General features: G+C 40.2%; 1 protein-coding gene across 1 annotated transcript in view; it reads right to left on the reverse strand.

The window, feature by feature from the left end:
- ZBBX (zinc finger B-box domain containing) overlaps nucleotides 1-17,159 on the reverse strand; it is a 78,834-nt gene that overhangs the window by 48,078 nt on the left and 13,597 nt on the right. The window contains exons 6-7 of the mRNA XM_040988375.1: nucleotides 16,441-16,536; nucleotides 836-982 (exon numbers count right to left, since the gene is read on the reverse strand). Of these exons, the coding sequence (XP_040844309.1) occupies nucleotides 836-982; nucleotides 16,441-16,536 (243 nt within the window). The remainder of the gene's footprint in view (nucleotides 1-835; nucleotides 983-16,440; nucleotides 16,537-17,159) is intronic.

Raw genomic sequence — 17,159 nt, forward strand, 5'->3', positions numbered from 1 at the left:
TGAAGTCACTGGGACACAAACCGGTGCCATATGGGATCCTAGCATGTGAAATGCAAGGACTTTAGCTACTGGGTTACCACACTGGGCTCATATGTCTGAGTTTAAATAGCCATAATTACTTGTCGCCTGAAGTGCTTGGTAACATATATATTGGACTCTTGGTAACATTTTGTATTTTTTGTCCTCTGAGTCCAATATGAAAGTTTTAAATTATATCATTGATTTTTTCAAATGTTTTCTTTGTCAAAACTAAACAGATAATCATCTCAGAATTATCCAAAAGGCCAATCACTCATCAGAACATCAGTGTGTTCCTGTGTGGTGGTAAAGCAAGTAAAGCTGCCACTTGTGCTGCTGGCTCCCTATACGAGTGCTACTTCAAGTCCTGACTGTTCGACTTCTGCTCCAGCTCCCTGCTGATAGGCCTGGGATGGGTCCTGCTAGTGGGCCTTGCATACGGTCGGATGCTTGAAAGAAGCTCTTTGCCCCCCAGCGTCACACTGACACAGATTCAGAAACTTTCATCATTTGGGAAGTGAACAAGTGCTGGAAGATTTCCCTTTCTCTGTGTCTCTTGCACTCTGTGTAAGTCTGGCTTTTAAATAACAAAACTTTAAAGAAAAAGAAAAGATAAGCATCAAATGGAACTCAAATACTCTAGTCAGAAGGATTTCCTAGGATTTCCTACAGTCAAGATACATTTGCATAACAAAACCCAAGCCCTTATTGAATGATTTTGGAATATACTCTGTAAAACTCTACAGCTCCTACTAAGGGTGGGAGTAGTGACTGCCACAGCCCCCACAGGACACAGTGTTCTCTGTTCCTTCCTTACCGCAGAGCTGCCCCGATGCACAGGTGCGCAGGGCTCCTGCCGACTCTCTTGCATAGCAGTGTTATCCACTTTAGGCTCATCCGGAGTAGCTTCCTTTATGAACTGATGGGCTGCCTCCAACACACTGGATAATATTTGAGATTTTGCCTTTATAAAAAGGAAGAAAATATAATTAAAGAATCAAATATTTAAGTCTAAGTAATTTATTCCTAATATTTGATTCAATTTTAGTCATATTCAAAAGGAAAAATTGACATGTATCGATATAATAATCACAACTGCTTTCTACCAAAGGGACTAGTCAGGCACCATACGATGCTAAGCATCTTCAAAACATCGCAACATGTAATCTCAAGGCATAACTCTTTGTATCTCTGTTGTAGACATAAAGCAACTTAAGGTTGAAGAGTTTAATTAACCTGTCCTAAGCACCATGGGGAGTTATACCCAAGCTGGTGAATGACCGCAGACAGCCCTCAAAACCTTTGCATGAAGTATAACTCAGATACACAGGGGTGTTATTTGGTGAACATCACGACTAAAGCACAAAATATAGCTAATCTAAAAGAGGACAACTGAGCAGTAATAAGTAGTTCTTGGTGATAAAGCAACTTTAGAAAGTATACAGTATTTGGAAGTGTTCATCAACAGCTGTCTGTCCATGGCGGCCTAGTCAATGCCAGGTTGTTCCACCTTTCACACCTGTGCCCCTGAGGTGACCCAGCGGGGAGCCTTCACACCCGTGCCCCTGAGGTGACCCAGCGGGGAGCCTTCACACCTGTGCCCCTGAGGTGACACAGTGGGGGCCTTTACACCTGTGCCCCTGAGGTGACACAGTGGGGAGCCTTCACACCTGTGCCCCTGAGGTGACACAGTGGGGAGCCTTCACACCTGTGCCCCTGAGGTGACACAGTGGGGAGCCTTCACACCCGTGCCCCTGAGGTGACCCAGCAGGGGGCCTTCACACCTGTGCCCCTGAGGTGACCCAGCGGGGAGCCTTCACACCTGTGCCCCTGAGGTGACACAGTGGGGGCCTTCACACCTGTGCCCCTGAGGTGACACAGTGGGGAGCCTTCACACCTGTGCCCCTGAGGTGACACAGTGGGGTGCCTTCACTCACCTTTCCTCCTCTGTCTGGAAGCTGCACCTTCCGCCCTCTGATTCCTGCTGCCTTAGCCCCACAGGCACAGAACGACTTGTGGAAGTACCCTCACTCTGCACCTCCTTGACATCCTGAACGCATCTCCTCTAGTCCTTATTGTGCTGATGGTACATGACCTTTGCTTGTCAGTCTGTTCCATCGTTACATAGAAGGCCATAAGCGAAAAGCATTTTAAAATCATTTTTATGATTGTCACAGTACTGGGAAAATTGCAATTAGTGTAAAGTGTGGGGGCAGTGTGACCAGGACTTCATCATGATTGAGTATATTGTATGAGCGTACATCACACATCAACGGAAGAACCTTGGAGTTTTATGAGGGCCTGGCATTGGAAGACAAGCATGGGCTTTATTTCTTTGCGAATGTCCTCACCAAAAAAGACAAATTCAGGAAGAATAGGCGAGAATTACTCTGCCCTCTCCCTTGGGAATATGACTATTTTTCATCTTTAAGCTAGTTATTATTTTAAATAATAGACTTTACACTGAAACCTTCCCATTTGAGACATTTTGTAAATGTATTAAGATTCCTCACAATCTGGTTCTGGAATGAATCAGTGAACATCAATTTACCTAGGTGCTGTTTTATACTGAGTTGATACACGACCTATAAATAAAATGCCAAATGTGACCTTCACACATATACCGCCGTCTCTAACACATACAAGCCTTTGATGCCTGCTCCAAATCTTAACGATTATCACAGGGCCTGACCATTAAAACAAATCCAACCAATGCTAATACTTCAGACTCGTAGAAATTTCTGTATTTCAACTAATGTTTTTAAAACAGAGTAATCTAAACTAAGCCTGATTTGTAGATTTCTTTTTTAAAAAAATATAAGCTACAAAGATAGTAACAATGTCTGCTTTTTATCTCCTGTTTACAAATATTGAAATCAATGGTGTTAACTGTTTATATTAAGATATTATACAAGTATGCATTCATTTCAATAACACAAGCCAAATACTATTTCAACCCTCAAATGAAACCTGTTATCCATATTCCATTTATTTTTACGTGGCATCTTAAATAATCAAGACTGGCAAAAAATCTTCAACTTAGAGCCAAACAGGATAGATAAATAACAAAAAATAAGTGATGGAATGCCATTCTACCTTAAGAACACATGAAAGTCTTCCTAACTCAGTATGAAACTGAAATACATAAAATACTGGCATGTGGGAATGCTCTCTCCAGAACGTGTCAAACATTTAATATCACCCTTCTCTGTAGTAAGACTGTATGGACCTGCTGATTTTCATTAAGTTAAACAATTACACAGACAAAGCAGGTAATATCTAAGCAGCCTAAAAAAAAATAGGCAAATAAAAAATTTAGATAGCATATGTCAAAATCAAATGGCTATAAATTGTTAGGATTTAAAACCAAAACATTTTTTTCCTTCTTGCCTTAACCTCTTCTTCCCTATTGCATGTACATATGATACTTCATAACATGGAAGTGTGTTTTATCTTTGATTTTGTTGAATTATATTTAATTAACAGATTTGATTATTCTTTTGTTTAACAAAAAAGTGCAAATCTATAAGAGTGAAACATAAACATGTGTAAAATTATAATATATATGACATAGTAATAAATTGCTACTCAAGGATTACATTTATGTGTAATTTAGCTTTTGTTTATTTTAACTTATTTGTATATTTAACTCAAATGTACAAAAATAAATCATATTTAAGTATGCTTCTAAGTTAGCTTTTGTTAGCAATTTGGAAAATATTCAAAAAATTTGTCTATTTGGTAAACACATATATTTTACTCGATAATAACAATGATCATTTTAAGTAGCAAATTAAAAAATACTTTGTTATATTGAAGTATATATTGTTATATTTAAAATATATATAAATTGAGAACAATAATAGTGGCTTATATCTGTTACTGGGTACTTCCACGTGGAATAGTGACAACCTGCCTTAACTGAATGGGTGCTTGGGTCCTGAGCCCCAGTTCCGCTGCTGGAGCTGTGCTAACCTGCCATAACTGAATGGGTGCTTGGGTCCTGGGCCCCAGTTCCGCTGCTGGAACTGTGCTAACCTGCCATAACTGAATGGGTGCTTGGGTCCTGGGCCCCAGTTCCGCTGCTGGAGCTGTGCTAACCTGCCATAACTGAATGGGTGCTTGGGTCCTGGGCCCCAGTTCCACTGCTGGAGCTGTGCTAACCTGCCATAACTGAATGGGTGCTTGGGTCCTGGGCCCCAGTTCCGCTGCTGGAACTGTGCTAACCTGCCATAACTGAATGGGTGCTTGGGTCCTGAGCCCCAGTTCCGCTGCTGGAGCTGTGCTAACCTGCCATAACTGAATGGGTGCTTGGGTCCTGGGCCCCAGTTCCGCTGCTGGAACTGTGCTAACCTGCCATAACTGAATGGGTGCTTGGGTCCTGGGCCCCAGTTCCGCTGCTGGAGCTGTGCTAACCTGCCATAACTGAATGGGTGCTTGGGTCCTGGGCCCCAGTTCCACTGCTGGAGCTGTGCTAACCTGCCATAACTGAATGGGTGCTTGGGTCCTGGGCCCCAGTTCCGCTGGTAGAGACTGACAAGCACTCTGGACTGAGAATCAGCTCTGTGGTGACCCCTGCACCACCCAAAACTCATACTGCTTCGGGAAGCCCATGAAAGGGGAGATACACAAAACAGAATTATGGAGGATTCAAACTTTATAACAGAGTAAAGCAAAATTACAAAACTAATGAGAGAGGAGGAAACTAAAAGCAAAAACCAAAATGAATCAAAAATAGTAAATAATAATAATCTGCCTTTACTTAAAAACAACAATTTTGAAGGTAAACTGGTTAAATTTTCAAATGAAAAGATACCAATTGATCGATTTTTAAAAATCAGACCCTGTAACATGCTATCTACAACAACCTCGCTTCAAAAGTGAAGACTGAATTTGGAAGGAGGCAAAATTATTTGCCAAGCAAATGAAAAACAACAGTAGCAGAGGTTAGACAGCAACAGCCACAGCAGACTAACAGAAGCAGGAATAAATGCAGTGGAAGAGGGTTGCTTTGTAATTGCCAAGGGATGGACTTAGCCTTAAGACACTAAGATTAACATATGCACCTAATATGAAAGCACACAATCTTATAAAACAATTATCATATAACAGGAAACTAGTATTTCAAAATTTAAAAATGGGGACTTCAACACCACCTGTCATAAGTACACAGGTAATCTTGTGCAAAATGTTGACCGTGAAACCATGCAATATCAAATTGATCTGAAAGACATGTACACAACCATGCATCCAACAGCTCTGAGATGAGATGAGATGAGAATAAAAGGACTTACAATTCAAACAATTAAAAGCAGAGAGGAGAGATGATGCAACTGATACCACAATGACACAAAAGTTCATAACAATAAAATTATGAACTAGTGTATGCCCAAAATGCAGAAAACCTTACAAGAAACAGATACATTTCTATTCACAGATTACCTCCACATGAGATGTGAAGACATTGAGAGCAAGAAGACACAAGATGGCTGGGCAGGGGAAGGACACATTAAAATGGGCAGAGAAGGATCAGAGATGGAGCAATCCCGAGTGTTAGGAGCAGGAAATCAGCAGCAGCTACACCTGAGGTCTCGGGGACACAGAGAAACAGCAGAGACAGTGCAGAGGTGTGGCAGTAAACAGATAACCAACAGCAATTCCTGACTCATCAACAGATGGGAAGAGGGGACCCCTGGGGGAGCAGGAGGGGAATCAAAACATAGATGTGTGTGCATTCTGGGATTTCATAATGCAATCATGAGCCAAAACAGCAACAGAATCTTTGTAAGCCAATGGGGGTGCAGGGATGCTGTTTAAACCACAGCCTGCATCATCACCACGATGGCACATCAGGCATCATATCCTTTTGCATAGTTTGTGGAGCATTAGGGTAAGTTCTTCTTGAAATTTATTGCAGAATTCAGTGAAGCCATAACATACTTCAGTAGCAGAATGCTAACCTTGTAACTCTTGCTAAAGGACCATGCTACTGTAATCCCCTGGCGGAGATAATGGAAAAGTAAAATGGAGAGGAAGACGGGGAGCCAACTGTCGCTTTGTCTACAAAACTTCTTCGTGGAAAATGACGGTAACAGAGTTTATTTTCTATGTCTTTTTTAATGTTCTAAGACCAATTCTTCTCAACTATTCTGAAAAGTTTAAAGGTAAAGGATCCTTCCAAACTCATTAAAGTAGGCAATCATTATCCTTCTAACTAAATCAAACAGAAAAAGAAAGAAAAGAAAGACTGTAGATCAATATCCATATTCATCAAAATATGTCAACATATTACTGGCAAAAACAATCCAATAGCACATCGAAAAGATTAACATGACTGTGTAATTTATGCCAAGGATGCCAGGGTAGTTCTATTTATACACATCAATAAATGCAATATATCTCATCAATAGAAAGGAAGATAAGAATGACAGGATTACCACAATGGATGTAGAAAAATAACAGCAATAAAATTCAGCATGTATTCATGATTTAAAAAGAAACCTGAACAAATGAGCTACCAATGGGTGGTATGCTTCAACATCCTAAAGTCTACTTACGACGAACTCTCTCAGCTGATACAATATTGTATGCAAAAAAGCAAAGAGAATTATCTGGAACTAAATATGCCTGTCTGCTCTCATGGCCGTTGTTTGATATACAGTGCAAGTGTTGGCAAAGTAATTAGACAAGAGAAAAAACTAGGAGGCATACAACCAGTAAAAGAAAAAGTCAAAATATCCATTTTTTACAGATTAGTTAATTCTGTATGCAAAAAAATGTGAAGATTCTATACCAGGACACTATGATAACTAATAAATTCAATTAGCATGCAGGCTGCAGAATCAGCATAAACATTAGTAGCGTTTCATAAATAATGAATTAACTAACAAAAGCAATAAAGCCAACGCACCTCTTCACAATAGATACAAAAGGCAAATTCGTGGGAATAAACTTAACAAGAATGTGAACACCTCACAAAGCACTAGCAAAATAACTGAAAAAAATTTAAAAATTGAGGAAGTCTCATGTTCACATTTTGGGTGAATTGTCGTTATTTAAAGTGTTTATCCTATACGAAGAAAGTGATTTAACAGAATTCCATGAAACACCCAGTGGCATTTTTTAGAACCCTAAAAAAATTAAAATGTATGTTGAAACATAAGAAAAATAAAAGCCAAAGCAATATTCAACAAAAACAACGAAACCAAAAATATCAAAATGTGTGATTTCAAGACATACTCTACAGATAATAGTAAAACACAGCATAGTTGTCACATAAACACAGATACACAAACTACTGGAATATTACACAGATCTCAGGAACAAATTGAGATTCTCAACAAATGGCCCAAACGTAGACGGGAGAAACGACAAGCCAATTTAGTAAATGGTAGTGAGGAAACTGAGTATTCATACATAGCATATTGAAACTTCTTCCTTCTTCCTCTAATCCTTAATGAAAACAGCCTCCAAACGGATCAAACTCCAACCGCAAGGTCTAAAACTACTGAATCTACTCAAGAAGACACATGCAGAATAAGGGAAGGCTTTGGTACGGCCAATAGTGATTAGGACGAAATCAGAGAGAGCTGCACCACCACCAGCTTTTATATCAGTACCCAGAATCATCCCAGCTGCCCAACTATAGCAATGAAATAAAACACAGTGCGTACGTATACAAAGGAATATTATCCAACCATCAAAACATGAGATTATGTTATTTATAGCAAAATGGGTAGAACTGTATGTTAAGGAGAGGAGGCAGACTAAATGAGAAATATTGCATGTTCTTGCTCATATATGGAAATTAATAATGCAGTTGATCTTAATGCACTGGGAAGGGAGGGGCAGGAGATACAAAATACACCTGTGTTCAACAGAACAGCGCCATTAGTAAAGTTCACAGGAATATAGTAGATACTAAACTGTTAGCATTAAAAAAATAAGGGCAAAAGCTTGCTGCCTGATTAGCAGCTAGCTGCTTATACACATGTACTGAAATACTATTACATACCACACAAATGGGTTAATATTATGTAAGTAAAAGTACAAACTTGAATAGTTTTGTAAAATATTTCCAAACATTGACACAACTTAAAAAAAAAAGGCAACTAGTTTCTGAACACAAGATTTAAATACAGCAGTACGAACAGCAACAGCAAGAGAAGGGAACTGAGAATGTACAAAATTACCTGGGCAGTTGTTCAACGTGCTAAAAATGTTTTTACGTCAAATCAAACAGCTTTCAAGGCGTATAGTGCATCATACAGCTCTTCGGAGTGTACCACTTTAAACTGGAGCCAAGGAACGTGATGAACCGCCAACACCTCCAGGTCCTCTCACATTCATCACTACACTGTGTAATGATAGGATTTCATCCAGTAACTTCTAAATTCTCACCTAAACGTTTTTTTCTTTTTCTCCCTAGAATGATATTATCTTTCAAATTACACTCGGGAAGAATTCATCACACTGACAATGCATCATTAATCAAAGAGGGTTTATATTTTATAGCATTTTGGAACAGATAGCACATTGTAAAAGTTAAGGTGCAAGAGTGAAAGTTTAGCTCAGCAAGAAAAATCACAAACTGGGCAGTAGCCTCTGCCCCTCCAAACTCAAACAGCCATTATTGACCAAACCCCTGGCAACTCAACAGCCATCATTCACCAAAACCCTGGCTATTCAACAACAAACATTGTCAAATTAATGATTATATTGACTGAGACATGCATCCTTATGAAACTAGAAGTTTCAGGTGAAACTAGTTCACAGATAGCTTAGGTCCCTGTTATGTTAATAGGCTTAAAAGGGTCAACATTCATATGGCTTTAAGCAGAACTTGCAAGAGCCTTAGATCTGCTACTTACTTCTCCAAGGATACGGTTTCCATCGCTTTTACTAAGCAAAGATTTATGTATCCTTTTTGCCTCTTTGACATTTAAAAAGACAATAAAAATTAGCAAAGATCTAGATGCATGCCCTTGATGACGAATGCAATTAGAATTTTCACAAAGTATTGCTAAAATAAAAAATAAATCTGCTCCAGCTAAAATGTTTTAAAGTTGAACAATGAGACTATAAACACAGTAGCTCTTACTGCACAGGAGCAACTTACTGTCAACAACTTTTACTATCAGCTGGTCTCCAGAAAAATAACAGGCAACTTAAGTCTAACCAAATTACGCCTTTCAAATACTATAACACTAACAACATTCTACCTAACAAGTAATCTTAAAATTGAACCAGAATAGAAACAAGAAAATAGATGGGGACTTGCACCTGCACTATTACTTTCTATTTTCAATTTCGATGCATATAATTATGCAGATATTAATTATCTTGGCAAGTACTTTGTATTATTTTCAACTGATATTACATGTATAATGCATCCAAATCATTTCGCTACTTTCAAAAATTATTCATAGTAAAAAAAATTACTCATAGTTGAGCTACATGAGAAATGAGTGAATTTACATGCAATCCTTGAAATAACAGGCAGAGCTCAAGAAAACAAACAGTAATCAATAATTTATCATATTTGTTTTTTTGAAACGTAGTCTTGCTGAAATGTTACACTTGGACTATTTTTATCTCATGAAGACCAAAAAAAAAAAAAAAGTAGTGAACATAGCCAGCATAAAAACTGACAGAATCTGTAATAAAATCATGAAATTAACACAGACGGTACCTATAAACTCTAAAAGCTCCTAAAATATCCAGCATCTGTGATTTCATTTTTTTCAGACATTTGGTTATGCTGATAATAGTTACATTCTTCCCCTCACAAAAGTCCTATCTTTATCTAAGATGGGTAGCCGACCGTCCCTCAGTGACCAAGCAGCAAGCTGATCACAAGCATGCCATAGAGGAGTGCCAAAGGCTTTGCTCTCCAATCAGCTCCCCCGCACGTGTATGCTGGGAGGCGCAGGTGATGCTGAAGGATCACCAAGAGCAGTGACCAGCGCTGAGCTGTGAGCTTCTGGCTTCAGCCTCACCGAGCCCTGGCTTATGGCAAGCATGCACTATTGTGGCAGACAGAAGCCCTCTCTATATCTCTGCTTTCGAAATAAGTACACATTTTCAAAAATATGCTATGATAAATAAAGCTCTGCTATTTTACTCTTAGAAAAAGTAACCATCTGAGAGGCAGAGAGAGAGTTCCCATCTACTGGTTCATTCCTCAGGATTTGCAGTAAGAAGGGCGAGGTCAGCTGAAATCAGGAGCCAGGGACTCAGTGCGAGGTCTCCACTGGAGTGGCCAATCCCGCAGTCCACGTGGTAACCATCTAAGCCACACGGTAACAAGCAAGTGCAGTCAGAAGCCAGGCAGGAACTGAAGCTGTCTGCTCCAGTGTTGGAAAGGGAGCCTTAGCTAGCTTCTTATCACGCCAAACACACCCCCTGCATCACTCTTGTTGTTGTTTGTTTTGTTGGTTGGTTTTTTTTTGAGGGAGGCTGTTATAAGCCTTCTAAAATATTTACCATCTCCATAAAACTGCTTAAAAAATAGGCCATTCCTAAGTAGTACTGATATTCATCTGAATTCTTTGGACCTATTTACATTAATATTACTCTGTGTTCAAGGCTTTAAACACAGGTGAATTAAAATGGGACTGAGTTTCTTCTAATGCTATATCCCGACTCATAAGAACCAACATACTGAGCATCTGCTGAGAGAATGCTCCACACTGCTGTCATCTAACCTCATCTCCAGAGCAGCCCCATCAGGCTCTGAGCTTGCACGTATCAGGTTCATTGTAAAGATTTCTTCGGCACAAATGGTACAGTAATTTTCACCTCCCCTCGCAGACTGATTCACGCCATTGCTACATTAAGTTTTTAATTCTGCTGTACGCCTTCCACCGGAGCAATGACTCTGTCCCTAGTTTCTGCTCTCTATTCCCTACGTTATGGGGTGTGAGCAAGATCACACCAGACAGGTCTAAGATTTTATTAAGGAGTCTTTATTAACCAAGCTTAGTGATAACAGACCATACTAAAATAGCAGATCACAAGTCCAATCAAAGCAATACACAGGGACTATGCTCAGGGGATTACCTGTCCTGGATCAGCCAAGAGTCGAGGTGCCAGAGTAACGGAAACACCTGACCAGAAAGAGAGTGAGTGCCTTCTTCATGGGCCTTTTAAAGGGGCTGGTGAGGGGTGTGGCTACACAACAACGCAATTCTGTCCTCTCTCAGTGGATAGCTGAGTCACACGTGGGCAGGAGAGAATACAGAAGTGTTGTGAGTTAAGGAGTTAATTGGCGCTCATTGGGATGGGCAGGAACAGGAACTGGGCTTGTAGTTGAAAAGACTAATTGGACTCATCTGCGTCCAACATCCCGGCTGAATTAGGATGTGAGGGGAAGAGTAAGTAAGGAGAGGTGAGGGAGCAATCACTGGCTGCACTCCATAGCACCTAAACCACTTTGTGTTTTAACAGCTCGTCACTAAGGGCAATCAAAACTCCACACCCCCTCATCCCAAACACTTCCAACTCTATTTCCCTTTCCCTAGCTTTTCTTAGTACTATCATCTCAAAGTCGTCACCACAACCAACCATTAGATGTTTCCACATCTAGATCTCTTTAAAACTTCTTGCCAGCGTTTCTACAAGGAAGATGCACCAGAAAAGACGTTCAGCGGGGTTACTCAACAGGAATGTAAATCAAAACCACAATGACCTATCACTTCACGCCTACCAGGAAGATGGACTCAAACTTCAGATTGACAAGCATTGACTGGCATGCAGGAAACCCTCATAGAATACTTGTACATAGGATATAAAATGTTACACCCATGCTAAAAAAACAATCTAGAAATTCCTTAGATACTTACACACAGTGCCTGTACATAACCTAGGAAGGGCACAAATAAGAATCCAATCCAGAGAAACCAACACTTACAGAGATCCACAAAAAACAAACACTTCAGCCCAATGTTCACAGTAGCATTATGCACCACAGCCCGAGGTGAGAACAACCAAAGGCTGAACGCATGAAGACACTCTACAGAGCGGAATGTATTTAGTCAGAGTAAATGCAACACTGACATTCAGGATCCCACACAATCTAGGAAGACAGGAAGGCAAAACAAGCTAGTCACATGATGCATGCTTCAATCATGTGAGTTATCCAGGATCTACTACAGGAATAGAGAGCAGATCTTGGTTCCTAAGAGCTGGAGGATAGTACAAGCGTGGGATTAGAGGCAAAAGGATTGGCTTTTTGTATTATTTATTTATAATTACTTATTCAATCATTCATATATCTGAGAAAATGACAGAGCCAGATGTTTCACCTGCCGGGTCACTCCCCGAACGGCCTCAACATCCTGTCCAACTCCCCTCTCAGCCAAGAACTTTTCATATTAGCTTTAGGGCATCCCACCATTTTATCTTCCGAAATTCTGAACAATGAAAACACTCAGATGTCCTGCTCGCCCAGAACTCTGCCTGCATGAAGTAAGCTTTCACCCAGCCACTCCTGGCAGCCACCTCTCAGACTGAGGGAAGCCGGGAGTGAATGGCAGCAGGCGACACTTTTGCTCCCGAGCCTTGTGGAAGGGCAGTCTTCACGCTGCAGTCACACCCCGCTTAGGGGCCTTCATGTCCATTGGGGCCAATTTTCAGTTCCCATGTCCCAGAGCCCACGGTGGAAATGCCAATTACAAAACTCACTCCGGGAGCTAGAGCACACTCCAAATGAGCTCTCCCTAAAGGTGCAGATTGTCGATCACAGATCGTGTTTGTCATGAGTATGCTGTCTGGGCACATAGTTAACTACAAGTCACTTTAAAACAAAGGCAATTGTTAACCCTTCACCACACACTCAATTATCTGCTCTTCAATTAATACTGCAGATTTTAAATTCTGAGAAAAATATGATAACCTAAAGTGAAGTTTTCTTTTAGGAGTTTGTGTCACTAGAGACTCATTCACACTTTCATTCATTCGAAAATTAATACACACAGGACAGCTAAAAGCACTTGGTGAACAACAATGGAAGAAATATAATCCAAGTGGTCCTTGCCACGGGATGTGGATAGTCAGTAATGATGATGTCTTAAGCAGTCTGACAGAGGAAAGAAAGAAGGGCAATGATCTCAGACCTGTAGGTACGGAACAATCTTTGTGCACATTACAGAAATAGGTTTTTAATGGCAGCACTCAAGTGTTTATATACACTTGTTACGGTAATACTAACTAATACTTACAAATATCCAAATCATAATTTTCTGTTACTTAAAGAACCTGAACTCTAAAATCAGAACAGTTAATGACAACTTCCTTTTGGGGAAAAATTATTTGTCATTGACAAAATTCTCTTTTTAAGTCTTCATTTATTTTCACCATATTTTACAATCAGGGAGACCCAGAGGGGAGCTTCTCCATCCTTGAGTTCATGCCTCAGCAAGGCTGGGCTCAGAGTCACACAAGGAGCCTGCCACTCAACTCATTTTTCCACAGAGGAGATCTGATGTCATGCAGGGTGCAGCAGGACGCTGGCTCATGGGCAGAGTGATCAGGGCTTGACGAGGGTTCTCTGATTTCTCCTTACTGGTGACTTTGGGAGTAAGAATTGCATGTCCAGATCTGCCCTTCTGGGCTCTCCACTCAAGAAATGTTTTGCAACACAGACATCCAGTGAACACGTGGTAGAATCTTCCCTGACAAATGAAAATGTCTGTGATTGGGTGGGGGCAGAGAGAACTAGGATTCAAGGAAGTTTCACGAAGCTGACTTTTCCTAAAACCCATGCCACAGTCACCAATTTCAATAATCAGTAACACAGCTCACCAAAAAGTGTCTAGATTCATTGAGAAACATAGGAGAAAATGATGCAAACAGGGGAGGAGAAAGATCAGCTGGCTGGGAAATAAAAAAGATCAGATACAAGTTAAGAATAGGAAGAAAATGACAACTTGTTAAAGGGACAATTAAGGCGAGACTAGATGGCAGGGAATTATTTAGCATATAAAAATGAAATTCCAAGCAGGACATTAAATTCCTTACACTGAATGTTCTTTGCAAAGTCTCTCATTCCTTGGCAGGTTCAGTAGATGAAGCAATGCTCTCACAAAGACAGTAACAGAAATGCACGCTTAGCTTCCAGTATGGGTTTTCATTGATCAGTCGGAGGATTTATCTTCCCCAGTGTAACGCAATACCCAGGACTCGCCCCAATTGCACCTAGCTGCAGCTCTGGTCTTTGTAAGCTGGAGGGCAATTACAGAGAAGCAAGCAGGGCACTGTGGTTCCTTCTCCTTGTTTGGTCTTAACTTTATACTCAGAAAAGAACACCTGAACTTGAAGGAATCGATCGTGGTTATGCTCTTTGAATTGCATGTGTATTATGAAATTCATGTATGCCAATTTCTAGAGATAATGTCTTCTATGGTTTGACATTCAATAGTAACTTAAATATCATTTTACTATCTATGCCTTACCAACCTTCCCTTCCTTGAAGTCAAAACCAAGAAATGTGGTGCTAAAAATATCAAAAATATTCTCATTTCTCTCTCACACACAGGGGTGGGGAGGGAGGGAAGAAAGTTTCTCCCACACATACAGAGAAAGTGGAAAAACGAAAGTGGTAATGTGACGAGATGTGATAAATGTGTACTAAAACATTAAATGATACACAACATTCCACATACATAATTTGCATTTGTCAATCATATCTCACAAAAGATCGTAGTGTGCAGATTACCAAAAACTCCACGTGCAAGCTTCTGCCTAGATTGAACAAAGTTACACACAAGAAAGAAGCACACGCTTTACCATGAAATGCATACGCAATGTAAACACGCTCTCACTTCCACAATTCATTCACTGAAAGTTTTACAAGATTCCATCTATAGAGGTAGTATTCTTCTATGCTGAGATACGGGAAATAACTTCTTTAATGATAGTATGCAGTAGGAAAAATGGTCCAGCTTTACACAACATCCCCAGGGGCTGCCATTGTGTCATCCCCCATGAATGTGGGTTCAGGTCCTGAACACAGCACTTCCAACCCAGCTCCTCACCAATGCCCCAAGACAGGCAGGAGAGGAGAGGCCTGGCACCCGAGTGGGACACTACAAGGAGCTCCTGACAAAGTAGCTGTCGTCAGACACTGTGTATATATAGGGGTTAGGGAAGGGACTGGGAGGGAGAAGGGCTGGAGAGCAGGGAAGCACAGGGAGTGAATGAAAACAAAATCTGCTTCATCTTGAAACTCAAGAAAAGGCCCATATCTCCTTCCCTGTATCTTTGATATCAGCTAGCATTATGCTTAAATTCAATAAATGTGATGAACACATCAGAATAAAATTTTTCTGACAAGTTCAGAGTGGGATAATTCAACTATTTACCCTCAAATTGGAGTCTGTGCAGTTATGTTCTGTATTCTTTATGCATGTGCAAGCATTCACTTCTGTAAAGACTGCTCTTCAATTCTTAGGACCAAGGGAGGGAAGTGGCAGGCTGCGTTTTGTTTTCCCTCAATTACGTCTGCTCTAATCTGTGAAAGGTCACTTAGAAACTCCAGCAAACGTGAGCTGCGTCATTTCTAAGTTTTTGTATCTAACTTGGGTCGTGAGTACCTTTGACACCTGTCAATATCTGTTTGGCTGTTATACCTGAAGATGAAAATCCAGCAGGACTCTTTCAGAGTACAGGCTTAACCACCCCTGCCTGCTGGCATCAAGTACAAAAATGCCAAATCCACTGCATAGCACCTTTGTTTCTCACGGTGGTCCTGGGCCTAAAAGCAGGATTGTGGGCCAACTGTACCAATATGGGAGACCTGGAAGAAACTCCTGGCTTCTGGCTTCAGCCTGCCCCAGCTCTGGTCATTGCAACCATTTGAGGAGTGGAAGAAGATGGGAGACTTTCAATGTGTTACTACCTCTATCTCTATGCAGCTTTGCCTTTCAAATAAATTAATAAGTCTCTAAAAAAATAAAGTAACGAAATGGAAAAGGCTTTCTAGGAATGAGTGAGGGTTCCTGAGGTGCAGAAGGAAAATTGGAAATGACAGTGAGCCCGAATGAACAAAACACTAATTCCTGAAATAAACACTAGAAGAAAACATAAATTGGTTTGTAATCCAGATAAACAAACCTTGTGTTCAAAAGCACAGCAGATGAAAATGTCATCTCATTTTTAAATGTCAATTTTGCATGCAGAAACAGCACATGGAGCCACTAACCAGGCAAAGCACCTCAGTGACTAGCTTAAAACAGTTTAGATGGCCGAGTAGAATGGAGTGATCCGTAATTTTCAGATATATGTCATGGTTGTACATAACAGAATTTCATAAATTGTTATAAGCCGTTGTGGGTTCTAGATCACTGAGCATGTTTTAAATGCTTTCATGTTGAAATATTTAATAAACACATCGCAAGTATATAGCGTTTTACAAACTGGTACCTGCAAGAGTGTTGTTCTGTGGAGCTTCAATGCCCCCTTCTGGTGGATTTTAGCAAAGCATCCCGAGCAGTAATCTTCCCCACATTCAAGGCAAACCTGAAAAAGATATGTATGCAAAATCTTCATCATAGTATGATTTGGGAAAGCTTTCACACAAATATTTTGTTTTCCAGTATCTCTCCCCAATTGCATACATGTAAATCATTAAAATTTAGCAGTCCTCAAAAAGCTTGGTCCACTGCTCCCACCCATCCGGATTTAACTCTGCAATACACATGAATTAGCCACAAATCAGTCAGATTTAGATATAATTGTTACACTTAGGTATGGGGGAACAATTTTTGAATAATGATGCGAGCACTTATAAATAAATACATTACCCGTGGATTCTGTTTATGACTGCTTTCGAATTTCTGCACACATTTATATGCATAATCTGTTTCAAATGAAACTTAAACTACTTGCCCCAAAACACACAAATCCACTTCCTCACAAGTTACTCTTATGCACTGGCTATTTCTACAGTCTTATTGTTAGAATATTCTCAGAAAATCGACCAGGAAAATGAAGCACAACGGATGTAACTACATTCTAGAATCACCAGTGTGTCTAACTGGGAAAATGACAGATTTTCTCGAGCCTCCCAAATCTCTACAATGCTGAAATAGAACCTTAAAAACGAGAGCACAAACTCATAATGTACATCTCCCCTGTAACAG

Source organism: Ochotona curzoniae, unplaced genomic scaffold (assembly GCF_017591425.1).
Source record: "Ochotona curzoniae isolate NIBS_2020 unplaced genomic scaffold, NIBS_Ocur_1.0 contig_4843, whole genome shotgun sequence".
In the NCBI taxonomy this organism is placed as follows: Eukaryota; Metazoa; Chordata; class Mammalia; order Lagomorpha; family Ochotonidae; genus Ochotona; species Ochotona curzoniae.